This window comes from Podarcis melisellensis (genome assembly GCF_964234715.1).
Source record: "Podarcis melisellensis genome assembly, chromosome: 2".
Taxonomy (NCBI): Eukaryota; Metazoa; Chordata; class Lepidosauria; order Squamata; family Lacertidae; genus Podarcis; species Podarcis melisellensis.
Genome location: NC_138529.1, coordinates 106,691,541 through 106,706,381, shown reverse-complemented (window position 1 = coordinate 106,706,381; position 14,841 = coordinate 106,691,541). Strand labels below are relative to the sequence as shown.

The window sequence follows — 14,841 nt, the reverse complement described above, 5'->3', positions numbered from 1 at the left end:
ACCATAAAGACGGCTGATCGCCGAAGAATTAATGCTTTTGAATTATGGCACTGGAGGAGACTCTTGAGAGTCCCATGGACTGCAAGAAGATCAAACCTATCCATTCTTAAGGAAATCAGCCCTGAGTGCTCACTGGAAGGACAGATCCTGAAGCTGAGACTCCAATACTTTGGCCACCTCATGAGAAGAGAAGACTCCCTGGAAAAGACCCTGATGTTGGGAAAGATGGAGGGCACAAGGAGAAGGGGACGACAGAGGACGAGATGGTTGGACAGTGTTCTCAAAGCTACAAATATGAGTCTGACCAAACTACGGGAGGCAGTAGAAGACAGGAGTACCTGGTGTGCTCTGGTCCATGGGGTCACGAAGAGTCGGACACGACTAAACGACTAAACAACAACATTCTACAGAGCTGTTGTTCGAGTGATTCATGCTCTGCTGTGCTCCGCTGGCTACTAGAAGTGAGTTCGGTGCTCACAGCTCTGAGTTGTGAGTCCACAGCACTTAGACCTGCTTCCTGCGTGGAAGGTCTCTGGAAGTGCTTTTCCAGCTCGCCTGGCCCAGTTGGGGCTGAAGAGGTTGAGCCCAGTCGGTGGCACTGGCTCAAAGGCGAAGCTGACACCCTTTCCGGGATTGTGCGCAGCTCTTCGGACCGCAGGGAACTTACTGGTTGTATGGGCTGGCCTGCCTCTCAGTGTTATTCTTTGGAGGTTCACGCCCAGCCTCAGTTAGTCAATTTACACTGCTGAGAAGTGGGGCCAGTTGCATAAATAGGGGGTGGAGCTGGCAGCAGCCAGGCAGTCAGCTCAGGAGCTTCATCCACCCACCCAACCCTCCCTTGTTTTATGTTTCTTGTTTGCAGGTTACCCTTTTTTCTTCCGGTTTAGCGGGCGCTGCTATGGTGTTTTGACTGTTTGCTGTTGAAGAATCGGGAATAAATTTTCCTGCATTGGCAGGTTTTGTCTTCAACGTAGCAATTTGTCACAACTTTGGCGGTTTAAGGCCTTGGGCGGAATCCTTTAGTCTTTTCTTCCCTAAACAAAAACATCTTGGAGGTCCCAGGCCACAGGGAGGTTAGGCTGGCCTCAACCAGAGCCAGGGCTTTTTTGGCTGTGGCTCCGATCTGGTGGAACGCTCTGCCACAAGAGACTAGGGCCTTGCGGGACTTGACATCTTTCCGCAGGGCCTGCAAGACAGAGCTGTTCCACCAGCAGAAAGCTTGTGGGGCACTAACGAAATTCTGTTTTATACTGCGTGGCCAGTGTAGAACCTGTGCTGAAAATCTTCGCCAGTATAATGGTTTCCCAAATGCTCTATGGGACCCAAATGCTAACAAAGCCTTAGAAATAGTGCAGAACAAATTTCTCAGGAAAATGCTCTCGCTACCCAACGGGACCCCAGCTGCTCTTATCCGTGTTGAAGCGGACATGACAACAATATGGGCTAGAATTAACTATCTGTGTGTAAACTATGTGAAAAGACTCCAATCACTCTTGGAGGAGAGATTCCCCGCTATGTCCCACACTGAATGGGAACAGATCAAATGCTGGAAGGCCGACACCTAAAGCCTCTTGTCCCAATATCAATTACAAGATCGTCAGGTGACCATGAAGATGGATAGGAGGAGCCTAAGAGATTGTCTCTTTAGGTCCGATGTAGAAAGGAATTTATCCACAGTTGCCTCTATCAAAAGTTCACTATGGTTCCCACTTATTAAAATGGAGCACACCCGAGCTAGATATCTGACAAAGCTCCCACTTGCTGTACTAAGAATCGCTTTTACAGAATTACGATTCCAATCGATGCCCTCGATGGTGTTGGATGGTCGGTACGGCAAAGTACAGTACGAGGAGAGACTTTGTATATGTGGGCAACCCTGTGTAGAGGATCTGTATTTATTGCAATGCCTGCTACATATAGATCCAAGAGACCGATTTATAAAACCCCTGCTTACGAATGGAATACATGCTAACAGGGTGGAAAGGGTGAAATGGCTGCTGAGCGATACTGATGACTTTGTAAGTTATAAAGTAGCACTATGTGCATTGGCAGCTAAGAAGATCAGGAGAAAAGAGCTAGATAAAGTAGCGGTCAACTGCAAAGGGGATTCAGACATTTAAACAGGCATATTTTACCTGATATTTCCCTGCTATTCTAGCTTATGCAACAAATAATTTCTAGGAGACTTGAGCGTGGTCTATTGCACTTGCAGTGCTAAATGTTTTTATGGTTATTGCTGTTTTTCCTTTTGTTCCCCTTGTGAACCATGCCATGGCCTTTGGCTAGTGCAATAAAGTCTATGATGATGATGAATAAAGCTGTGGCCAAATTTTAATTCCATCACACGTGGTCAGAGTCACTATTCCTTTCTGGTGGTCCCTGGGGGCTGGGGCGGTTGCCGCCTGGTCACGCAATGAGTTAACTCTCCCAGTTCTTCTCCTCCTAGCTGTTCACCACACAGCTCTTCCCAACTTTTGTCTTCTGAACTATGTCCCTCTGCAAACCACTGTTCCAAATCTATACTGCCCCACTGCTCCTGGGAAGATTCAGGATTCTGAACAGGAGCAGGGGGAGGGGGAGGCTCCCACCATTCCTTCAGCACGGTCCCTGACAGACATAAAGAGGTCTCAGAGATCAGAGTATGCCCCTGAATGCTAGTTGCTGGGAATCACATGTGAAGATAGTCCTGTTGTGCTCATGTCCTGCTTTTTTGCTTCCCTTAAGCTTCCAGATGAATCATTGAATTGTAGAGTTGGAAGGGATTCTGAGGATCATTGAGTCTAACCCCCTGCAATGCAGCTGCTCCATACGGGGATCAAAGCTAAGAACTTGGTGTTGCGTGGCAAGTTCTCGCCTACCACCAGTAGAAATAAAGACATGTGATACCATTATTTCAGGTTAATGGGCTAAAATTGGCCACAACTTTATTGGTTACAGGTGATGAGCGGTATTGGCTTAGGCATTGGTCCTATCCAACTATCCTGCTTCAGCCTGTTTGCTTGAAGACCAGGAAGGGTTAACACCAGCAGGGGGAGCCCTGCTGATGCACATCAACTAGGGACTCCCCCGGCGTCACCGCTCAGGGGCACACTTTAGGCCCTGGCCTCCATAGGCTTCGGAAGAGGCCACGCCCCCCGGAATCCTTTACCAGACTACCCTTCAATACCCCTACCAATGCCTAACCGCCAAAACCAAAGTAGTTGTGACAATTTGCTACGAGGTAGGTGAAAAACCAAATGGCCAGTGCCAATTTGCCAAATGGAAAAAATTCCTACCAGGTCCCTTAATGGTGACCAACCGAGGTCCATAGCAAGGTCAGAAGGGGAACCTTAAAGGGTGGGCGGGTGGGAAACCTCAGCAGCTGAGCAGCCAAAAGAGGGAGATCCCGGGGCCGCACTTGCCTTAAGTGAGGCAAGCCACACACCCCGAGCAAGCCGATTGGCTGATTCAGGGGATGATGCGGCCCCGAGGATTCCCCTGATCGTGCGGGGGCTGGAAGCCAGCCCCCACGCGTGTGTTGGGGGCGTGAAGCCAGTTCACTGGCCTGATCCAGCAAGCTCTTATGTTCTTATCGAGGGCATTCTATACAGCTTCAGCTGATCCATCGACCCACTTGAATTTATCTGAGCTATCAGTACATTATGCCCTAAATATCCCAATGGAACCACTGCCCACACCTCTGTGGCTCTTTAGAACCACCCCAGCATATTGCCAGAGGCTTATAGCACCTTTCAAACCCACCAGGGCCAGGTGATCTGAAAAGCCAAGAAGGCTCCTCCCAGCCTCCTCCCAGGACCACTTGCTCCTGGTTCCTCAAACTGAGCAATGCGTTGCTTTCTAGAGGTTACACGACTATGGTTGCCATGAATCTGAGTCTCCCTTGCAAGCCTGCTTTCTCTCAGCTGACATCCTTCAAAACCAGCCTCCTCTCAGTACAAAGAGGCTTTCTGATGCAGCAGGGCTTCTTCTTTGATCATTGGGGGCCAGGATTGGCTCAGAAATGGCTGCTTGCAGTCTTGCTCTGCCTCAGGTGTGGAGGTAAGTCCCACCTACCACCTTTCTTCCTAAAACCAGAGAAATCCCCACGCTGCTTTTTGAGCTTTGATGGGTAGTTTGGGATGTTTTAGCAGCGACAACCTGTGAGAGGCTAACTCTGGAAGCCCAAAACAAACAGAAGAGGACAATGGCTACTATTGTGTTGGTAAATACCATCGTGGGGAAGAGGGGCTTACTTCAATATTAAAATGGTGTCTGCAGCCAGCATATCCACATAACTCACCTTAAATATCCAGCATACGTCATTTTAATCTCCATAGATAGGGTTCAATCTTTTGAAAAATAAATTTGCAGAAAATAAATTTGCAAACAAACAAAACACACCTTTAAACCAGTGCTGATGGTTTGCCATGGAACACAACACATTATGGACTCCCTCAGAAGCATTTCTAATTTAGCCTCCCTGTTCTATGCCAAAGTAGACTGTGAATTGGTGGTAGCAAAGGGACTAATAGTTTCCCTTTCTGCAACAGGGATGTGCTTAGGCTACAAGACTCCTGCCTGTGTCCTTGTTGCTATGCTCTGCTAAGTGCAATGCTATGCTAAGTGCAAGGCTATGAGCAATGCAGGTGGGGTACCAGCTGTTAGATTGCTAAAGGGAAGTAACTGGGCTTTAAAATTTTCATGGAAGCATCCTCTCTACAAAGACCAAGTTGGCTTTGAAGGGGAGGGAGTAGGGCTGGATCTACACTGACTTGTTTAACGTTATTCCCCCCTATTAGATACATTGTTCCAAAACATCACAGGCCATACTTTTTTCTTAACCTTTTTCTCTCCTTTTTTTGGTCAAATGTAAGTACAGTGGTGCCCCGCAAGACGAACGCCTCGCAAGACGAAAAACCCGCTAGACGAAAGGGTTTTCCGTTTTTGGAGGCGCTTCGCAAAACGAATTTCCCTATGGGCTTGCTTCGCAAGAAGAAAGCCCATAGGGAAATCTCCGGGGACCTCTTCTAAATGCTAGCGGTGGGGAGCAAAGCCTTCCCCCCCCGGCCTTCAGAAGAGGTCCAGGAAGGCCGGCGGGGGCGAAAGGCTTTGCTCCCCACCGCCAGCATTTTAAAAGCAGTCCGGGATAGCAGGGAAGCGCTTCCCGCTATCCCGGATGGCTTTTGAAGGCAGGCAGGCGGGAGCAAAGACTTTTGCCCCCTGCCCGCCTTCAGAAGAGGTCCTGGACATTAAAAAAATCCCCACGTGGGGACAAAGTCAGATCAGAGGAAGCCTCTTAACTACAAAGAACTACTTCCTATTTGAGCATGCATACATGTTCAGGCTAAATAAACAGGAATCAAGGAGGAATGCGTTCATCAAACCCCGGAGGTAATAAACCATAGGAAGGGAAGGACAGGCTAGGAAAGACAGGCATTATACCACCTCCTTGTGAACTCTGTTTCCTGGCCCTAAGATTAACAAAAGCTACATCAAAGCTACCTCCTTATCTTTATGTACCCAGGATGCCTGGTAAGCAACTGGTCTGTGTAGAATGCTTATACAGTGGTACCTTGGGTTACATACGCTTCAGGTTACATACGCTTCAGGTTACAGACTCCGCTAACCCAGAAATAGTGCTTGAGGTTAAGAACTTTGCTTCGGGATGAGAACAGAAATTGTGCAGCAGTGGCGCGGCGGCAGCAGAAGGCCCCATTAGCTAAAGTGGTGCTTCAGGTTAAGAACAGTTTCAGGTTAAGAACGGACCTCCGGAACGAATTAAGTACTTAACCTGAGGTACCACTGTACATGAGTGTCAGGCATAGAGAAAATGGGGCAGAGATGAAGACTTGTGGGGTTGAATCAGAAATCGTGTCAATGACTCAAACCCAGTCAAAGCAATGCTTTCACCGCTGACACAATGGCTTGCTTCATTTTTCATAATTCCTCATAGCAATCCCACATGACCACCATAGTGATTAAAAAAGACAAGGTAATAACACATTAAGAACGTAAATAGCAGGACATCATGTGTCCAATCTAGCTTATCAAAAGCATTCCTTAACCCTTCCTTAATGTTAAAAACCATGATTGTAGATTGTAGCCCTGGGTTGCACATGGAGAGGTTGGTGTCTGTTTTGCTACATTAGATTCTGCAACCTGGGGTTGATTTCTGGGAAAGGCTGACTTGCCAATCAAGCCTCTGCAGCAGCCTTACTGGGGCTAGTTTGCTCTAGGGCTGTGATTTTTAACTGATTCACCAGTTAGAAAAAGTTATGTTAGGTCTTGTCTTCACTGATGGAAAGAAGAAAGAGTCCCTAACAGAGAGGAAGGGCAAACTAAGCTGTTAGACTATGCTGAAATGGCAAGGCTGACTGGGAAACTCAGAGACCAAGAAGACAAGAAATTCAAGGAAGGATGGGAGAAATTTATAATTGATTTAGGAGACAACTGTAAGCAGATGAAAACATTAGCAGGATTTAAATCTCACTTGTAATGTAACAAATACCATGGATAATAGGGATTGATATAAAACATAGACTATGAAATAATATGCAGTTGGAAATGTTGACAATAGAACTCGTGGAAGTGATGGGGGGGGGAGTCACAAGATTAAGAGAAATCTCATTTTATGGATATGCATTTAGCATTGCAATTATTTTTTCATTTGTAAAATCAAATCACAATGTTTTGGTTTTTTTAAAGATATTGTCTTCACTGTTCACTAATGTTTTCTTTCTGTTGCCCCCTCCCTCCTTCCACCCTTTGATGAAGTTGCCACAGCAGTATCAGAAAAATGGCATACTCTGCGCCATCTGTGGATTACATGTCTAGGAGTCTGGATGTTAGTGATGGTGGTGGATGGTAAAGAAATTATGCATGCGAGGACTCCATTGTTCGCACACAAACCTTTCGTAGTGCTATGGAACGCACCAACCAGACTGTGCCAGCTGCGGTACAAGGTGGATTTAGACCTTAGAACTTTTAAAATTCACGCAAATCCCAATGACGATTTGAGTGGCTCCACTGTGACAATATTTTATCACAATCGCTTGGGCTACTACCCCTATTTAAAGAGCCCCGTTAAGCCCATCAATGGAGGAATACCACAGCGCGGAAACCTTTACAAGCACATCGCCAAAGTCAAGTCTGATCTCAAAAAGGCCATACCTACAAATCAATTCCAGGGACTTGGAGTCATTGACTGGGAAGACTGGAAGCCCCAGTGGACGAGGAACGTGGGCACTAGAAATATGTACAAAATTTGGTCTCTCGAACCTATTAGAAAGAAGAATCCTCACTGGTCTAGTTTCAGAATCAGGAGCGCCGCCAAGCAAGCATTTGAAAAGGCAGGGGAGACGTTTATGAAGAACACCCTTATCGAAGCGAAAAGAATGAGACCAAAGGGACTCTGGGGTTACCATCTATACCCGGAATGCCATAATTATAATTTCATGGTGCATCCAGATAAATACACAGGAAAATGTGAAAAGCTTGACTTGAAATTGAATGACCGTCTGCTATGGTTATGGAAAGAAAGCACTGCCCTATATCCTTCCGTATACCTGCAGCACAAGCTGCAGTCAAGTCGGAACTCTCAGAGATTTGTGCGCTATCGGGTTATGGAAGCAATGCGTGTTGCTACCATGGCTAGAAAGGACTATGCCTTGCCTGTTTTTGTGTATTCTAGGCCATTTTATGCCAGAACGTTCAGCCCTTTGACAGAGGTAAGGGGAAAGGCATAGACTAGAAGCTATAAACCTCCCAGAACCAGCTTAAACATTACTGTTGAGCAGGTACCTGATTGTATACGGGTGAAAGCTTCAATGTCAGAGAAAGGAATTCATGCAAGATCCTAGGACAACTTCTGTCACTAAGTAGGCAATGCCTTGAAACCAGAACTCCCTGCTCCAGAGAGTGAACTAGTATCCTTTAGGCTCCAAAAGTGCAGTAGTCTCACAAGTAGACAATCTCTTGAGCAGTTGTTGCCTTGCAAGGGACTTTCCTGCAGATTGCTCATACAGAGGGGCCACTTATGAAGGAGCACTTTGCAGACACAAAAGTTGTTAAGCGTTTATTCTTCTTGTTCTTCTTAATTTGGCTAAAGTTTCTGAGCTGCTTTTTTTTTGAAAAATTTCCCAAAAAATATATCGAGTTTTTGAGGTATTTTTAAGGAAAATTGCCAAAATAACAACACTCCCAGCATGAGTTGCCATATGTCCCGGTTTTGGGGAATTCCACCTGGACGAATCCTGGATATGTCCGGGAAAGTTAAACCCGGACGTATAGCAGCCCTAATATATGTGTACTATAACACATATACATATACATATACATTTAAACCACAAATATATGCATTTAAACCATAAACACTCTAAAAAGAAATATACTGTCATGGTGAACAGAGCAGGACTAAGCACTCTCTTCCCTAAATGCACAATACACCCAGAGGTGCCAGATTCTCTGGACAATTGAGGGGGCCCAACGCAGCACCCTGATATCGCGAGTGAGGTCCTCTGAATATTGAAGAGGCTCTGCCCTTTCAAAAAAAAAAGATGGGGAGGGGTCAAAGTGCCTTGGCCTCCAGGAGCCAACGCCTTTAAACACACCAGAATGTTCTTCATGTGGTGATGAAAAGTTGGCAACAGTAGAACGGGGTATATGTGTGTGTGTCATATTTCTAGTGGGAGAGAGTTCCTCAGCAGAGCACCACAGCGAAGTACTACAGCCGTAACTGACAATGAGCTATGTGAGCTGGCTGCATGATGTGCCACAGTCACAGGACCACAACAGGGCCTCTGCTGCAGATAGTAGCATATACTGGCAGAGGCAAGCATTCAAGTATTTGGGGCCCAGGAACCTACTTTATAGACCATAGTCTGAAAACTGGGCCTGCTTGCATTCCGGTGCTGTTCTTTAAGGATTGGTGAGGTCCATTCTCAAATCGCAATGCCACCCAGAAGCCTGGCAGCCTCATTTTACACCATCTCCAAGCGCAGGAACTCCTTTCGACGTATCCAGACAGCCTTCCAATGTTGGGTCCTTGAATACCGCCCAATCTACGCACCTGATCCTTCTGGAAGAGTTTGGCCTCATCCAGCATGAAGCCAAGTACTGGCCACCACCAGCACTTTCATCTTGACAGAGTTCAGTCTCAACTCACTGGCCCTCACCTAGCTCATTGCTGCACCCAGACTCCGATCCAGCAACTGCACATCCTCTCCTGAAAAAGAGCTGGACATCACCCACATACTGTTGACATGGCAACTTTTCCCAACAGGTTCATAGAGTTGTAGAAAAGCACAGGGCCGGAGGTGGCATGGGAGCTCACAGTAGAATCGTAGAGTTGGAAGGGACCCTGAGGATTGTCAAGCAGCCCAACCCCCTGCAATGCGGGAATATGCAGTTGCCAGGATCAAACCAGCAACCTTGGCACTGTCAGCACCATGCTCTAACCAACCGAGCTATCCAGGCAGTTTCAGAGTTGAGTTACATAGGTAGCAGGGATGCAGTTTTTGGAATACAGAGTTTTTGAGCTTTATGGGTGCTGAAAAGGGTTCGCATTTATTGTGCCCTATCCTGGTCATTTGGATTGCTGTTCAGAAGGTCGACAGTTCAAATCCCCGTGACGGGGTGAGCTCCCATTGCTTGGTCTCTGCTCTTGGCAACCTAGCAGTTCGAAACCACACAGTGCAAGTAGATAAATAGGTACCACTCCAGCGGGAAGGTAAACAGTGTTTCCGTGTGCTGCTCTGGTTCGCCAGAAGTGGCTTAGTCATGCTGGCCACATGACCCAGAAGCTGTACGCCGGCTCCTTCGGCCAGTAAAGTGAGATGAGCGCCGCAACCCAAGAGTCATCTGCGACTGGACCTAATGGTCAGGGGTCCCTTTACCTTTACCTATCCTGGTCATTCGGATTGATCCCACACTCTTGAAATTGCTGCATGTTTTCACAGGAGATAGACACTAGCCTTTGTTTGTAAAAGAGGGTTGACAGTGTTGTAGAAAACGGCATTATACCCTCTGGTGTGCACATTCCTACCAGTGAAATCTCTGGGAAACAGGTGTTGCAAGGGGGGTGGGTTGTAGTGTTCAAAAAACCTGTTTCTTTAGTGGTTTCTGCAACGGTGAACCAAAAAAGCAAAGAAAAGCAAAACAAGTGTGTATATTATTATTATTATTATTATTATTATTATTATTATTATTATTATTATTTCTATATCACCCTTCATCGAAGGATCATGGAATGGTTTACAATATAAAAACACAAAAATACACACCATAGTAATAAACAAAAGCTATCCTCGCCCCCCAACACAGTTTAAAAGGCCATAGATCACTTAATTACCCAAAGCCCTGGGAGAAGAAGGTTACTGCTTGGTGCCTAAAACTATGTAATGAAGGCGCCAGGTGAGCGTCCCTGGGGAGAGCACAAGCAGGGAGCTACCACAAAAAAAGCCCGTTCTTGTGTTGTCGCTCTCTGGACCTCTCGTGGAGGAGGCCCATGAAGAAGAGCTTCAGGTTATGATCGCAGGACATCACAGCAGTGCCTTACCTTTGCCTCTTGGTTATTATGCATGTTCCTGCTTTACTTTTCAGGAAGACTTGGTGAATACTATTGGTGAGAGTGCAGCACTGGGGGCCGCAGGAGTCGTCCTGTGGGGAAACCATCGGTATGCCCTAAGTAAAGTAAGTGAATCTGGGTTAATAAAATGTATTCGATTTTGCAAGAATTCTTGGGTAATCTCTCATCTTCTTCCCTCCCCACCCCCGTGTATTAATTTTGTTTTTTTAGATATACAGTGGTACCGTTGGTTACATATGCTTCAGGTTACATATGCTTCAGGTTACACACTCCGCTAACCCAGAAATAGTGCTTCAGGTTAAGAACTTTGCTTCAGGATAAGAACAGAAATCGGGCTCCCACGACGCGGCGGCAGCAGAAGGCCCCATTAGCTAAAGTGCTGCTTCAGGTTAAGAACAGTTTCAGGTTAAGAACGGACCTCCGGAACGAATTAAGTACTTAACCTGAGGTACCACTGTAATGGGATGCGGGTGGCGCTGTGGGTAAAACCTCAACGCCTAGGACTTGCTGATCGCATGGTCGGCGGTTCGAATCCCCGCGGCGGGTTGCGCTCCCATCGTTCGGTCCCAGCGCCTGCCAACCTAGCAGTTCGAAAGCACCCCCAGGTGCAAGTAGATAAATAGGGACCACTTACTAGCGGGAAGGTAAATGGCGTTCTGTGTGCTGGGCTGGTGCTGGCTCTCCAGAGCAGCTTCGTCACGCTGGCCACGTGACCTGGAAGTGTCTCCGGACAGCGCTGGCTCCCGGCCTCTAGAGTAAGATGAGCTCACAACCCTAGAGTCTGTCAAGACTGGCCCGTATGAGCAGGGGTACCTTTACCCTTTTACCACTGTAATGCAGTAAAAAACCAAACTGGTCTAAAGAGTAATAATAATAATGATAATAATGTAATGCAGAAAAAGAAACAAAAAGATATAACAGAAGAAGAAAGGGGGGAGAAAGAAGAAAGAAAAATAAAATAAAATAATAGAACAGAACAGAACAGCAGCAGCAGCAACACAAAATCTACCACAATTGTATCTTAATGTTCAGTCCACATACAGGGAAGTAAACCTCCCAACTCTCACCTGGGAGCCTCCCCCTTCCTCAACCTCACACCTTGAGAAAGACCTTTCTTGCCTGCCTTCCTCTTCTGTCCAACACCTCTCTGTATGTATCTTTTTACCCCAAATATAAGTCTTCAGCAGTGCTTTTTTAAAAAAATGAAAAATGGGTGCTAGTAATCAACATGAAGTAAGTGCCACACTTTTTAACAATAAAACAGAGGTGCCAGTGCTGCGTAGCCTTGAGTACCCTCTGAAAAAAAGCTCTGGGCTTCAGAAAATAAAACTGACACATGAGTAAGATAAACAGAGGGCTCTCAAGAATTTAAAATCATAAAAAGAACAAAAAAAAAGTAAAGGAGAAAAGAGATTCTTCAAAGAGCTGATTTTTGTGGTGAAAGCTCTGGGGAAGAAAGAAAGAAAGAAAGAAAGAAAGAAAGAGAAAGAAAGAAAGAAAGAAAGAAAGAAAGAAAGAAAGAAAGAAAGAAAGAAAGAAAGAAAGAAAAGGAAGAAAGAAAGAAAGAAAAGGAAGAAAGAAGGAAAGAAAGAGAGATAGAGAGAAGGGGGGAGAGCTCAGAAAGAGCAGTGCAAAATGTAAATGAAGAAGCCCTTAGTATACCACCTGAATGTGACAATCTTGGTGGCTCAGCTGAGTGGGCTCTCCTACTAGGCAAACCTATATACCTACACGTCGTGGTGGTGTCAAGGTAAAGGTAATGGGACCCCTGACCATTAGGTCCAGTCGTGGCCAACTCTGAGGTTGCAGTGCTCATCTTGCTTTATTGGCTGAGGGAGGCGGCGTACAGCTTCCAGGTCATGTGGCCAGCATGACGAAGCCGCTTCTGGAGAACCAGAGCAGCACACGGAATTGCCGTTTACCTTCCCACCGGAGCGGTACCTATTGATCTACTTGCACTTTGTTGTGCTTTCGAACTGCTAGGTTGGCAGGAGCAGGGACCGAGCAACGGGAGCTTACCCCGTCGCGGGGATTCAAACTGCTGACTTTTCGATCAGCAAGCCCTAGGCTCTGTGGTTTAACCCACAGCGCCATCCGCATCCCGTGGTGGTGTCAACAGATCTGGAAATTACAGAAAAAGATGAGGAGCAAAATGAAGAACCCATTTTGCTGCTTTCCTCCCTACCATGGGCTGTAGAAACATACAGATAAATAAATAAAACTGAGATTTAGGGAATTCCCCCCCCCCCATTCCCTTCTTTGCCATGGACACATTCCTTGATCACTCAGACAAGTATCTGTCCTGGTCATTTGACAATAGAGATGCAATCTGCAACCCAATGTTCCAGTTTATATGGGAGTGAGCCACCATGGACCCTGTGGGGTTTACTTCCCTGTAGATGTGCAAGGTATTGCTCTGCCACTAAGCCTGTTGTTGTCTTTGTTTTCTTTTAGGAAAGCTGCTTGCAACTGAAAAGCTATATCAGTGGTCCCTTGGGACGTTACATCATTAATGTGACTTCTGCGGCCACGTTCTGCAGCAAAACTCTCTGCAACACGAATGGAAGATGTGTTCGTAGAAACAGTGAATCGGATGCTTATCTGCATTTGCCTTCTCACCGTTATAAGATTGTCTTCGATAACTCTGATGCAAGAAAAGTCCTCGTGAAAGGATATCTGAGGCGGAAGGATAGAAGGGCCCTGAAAAGTAGTTTCATCTGCCACTGTTACCAGGGATGGAAGGGGTCGACTTGCAAGCGGCCTTCGTCCTCAAAAGGGTGAAAACCATACTGACAATAAAGGCAATTCAGTCTCTCTTACTCAATATTGCACTGTTCCGCTTTTGATTATTTTTATTCATCTGTTTATTCAAAATATTTTATAGCTCGTTTGTAACCCATTGCAATAGCAATGGGTTAAAAATGTGGTATATATTACATGCCGGCCAAGTGCCCCGTTTTAAGCGGGTGGCGCTGTGGTCTAAACCACTGAGCCTCTTGGGCTTGTCGATTGGAAGGACAGCGGTTCGAATCCCCATGACGGGGTGAGCTCCCGATGCTCGGTCCCTGCTCCTGCCAACCTAGCATTTCGAAAGCACGTCAAAGTTCAAGTAGATAAATAGGTACCACTGTGGCGGGAAATTAAACGACGTTTCTGTGTCCTCTGGTTTCCATCACAGTGTCCTGATGCTGGCTACATGACCTGGAAAGCTGTCTGTGGACAAACGTTGGCTCCCTTAACCTGAAAAGCAAGATGAACGCCACACCCCACAGTCACCTTTGACTGGACTTAACCATCCAGGGATCCTTTACCTTTTATCTTTACCTTTACGCAGGGCTACCCTGCTTTCCTTGAAAGTGCCCTGGGCTCTTCCTTCATCACGGGCATCCCAATTTTGCGTGGCCTGTGGATGGAGGCTGTAAAAGCAGCTCCTGGGATGGCAGCTGCATTGGTGCCTTCCAACATGGCACCAGCATTTGCTACATCTCCCACCAGCCCCTGGGAGAGGGGCCCAAATGTCTGTGTGTGTGAAGGGGAGGAGCCTCAGCCTTCCTCTGCCAACCATGTGAGTAGCTCCTGCCTGGGGTGGGGTTCAGGAAGTGGCTTCCTTCCACCTCAGGGGCGGCGTGCGAGTGGGCCAAGGCAGTCCAACAGGGATGAGTCCATCACATCTTTCTTGACAGCAAAGAAAACTACAAGAAATAGGCAGAGGCGCTAAGCAAATGTTTCAGTGAAAAGATATGCCTAAAGTTGGTGCCTCAAACTCATCAGAATCAGCACTACCCATATATCAGAGGGCCAAGGGTAGCACAACTGAGCAGGGAATCACCCCTACATAACATATCTCAGGGGGCTTCAGAATCATCAAGAGGGCCTCTCCCACAGATCTTAATATGCAGGCAGACACTCCTTCAAGTAATCAGGTCTCAAGTTGCACAAGACTTTATAAGTCAGCAGCTTGTTGTCACCTAGCTATGTCCCTGTCTGAAATGGACACCAAATTTACTTCTCCAGCTGGACAAATCACAGATCATGCTTTTGATAATAGTCCTTCCCTGTTCAGATAGCATCAGAGGGCCACCGGAATATGAGACATTCTGTGCAGCATTCAGCTGATCCTTCGGGCCATTTGGATTCGTCTGAAAAATCAGTACATCATGTGCCGAAAAGCCCAAGGAACTTCTGCCCACACCTGTGTAGCTCTTTGGAGCCATCCCAGCATATTGGCAGAGGTGTCCTCTACCTTTCAAGATCCCCTGGGATGAAGTGAGAAGCCA

The 14,841-nt window shown here is 46.6% G+C and overlaps 1 protein-coding gene across 1 annotated transcript; it reads left to right on the top strand.

Annotated features, from left to right (window-relative positions):
• Positions 1-3,835: 3,835 nt before the first annotated feature.
• On the top strand, positions 3,836-13,388 carry LOC309364768 (hyaluronidase-1-like). Its single transcript, XM_081902657.1, has 4 exons — positions 3,836-4,038; positions 6,754-7,706; positions 10,579-10,668; positions 13,019-13,388. The coding sequence occupies exons 1-4, from the start codon at positions 3,855-3,857 to the stop codon at positions 13,343-13,345; spliced, it is 1,554 nt and encodes a 517-aa protein (XP_081758783.1). The 5' UTR covers positions 3,836-3,854; the 3' UTR covers positions 13,346-13,388.
• Positions 13,389-14,841: the final 1,453 nt, after the last annotated feature.

What these genes read in the sequence shown, in the direction of transcription:
- LOC309364768 (XM_081902657.1), top strand. Translation starts at nt 3,855, where the DNA reads ATGGTTGCCATGAATCTGAGTCTCCCTTGCAAGCCTGCTTTCTCTCAG. An exon ending in GCTCTGCCTCAGGTGTGGAG is followed by an intron (nt 4,039 to 6,753) that starts GTAAGTCCCACC and finishes CCTTTGATGAAG; the next exon opens with TTGCCACAGCAGTATCAGAA. An exon ending in CGTTCAGCCCTTTGACAGAG is followed by an intron (nt 7,707 to 10,578) that starts GTAAGGGGAAAG and finishes TTTACTTTTCAG; the next exon opens with GAAGACTTGGTGAATACTAT.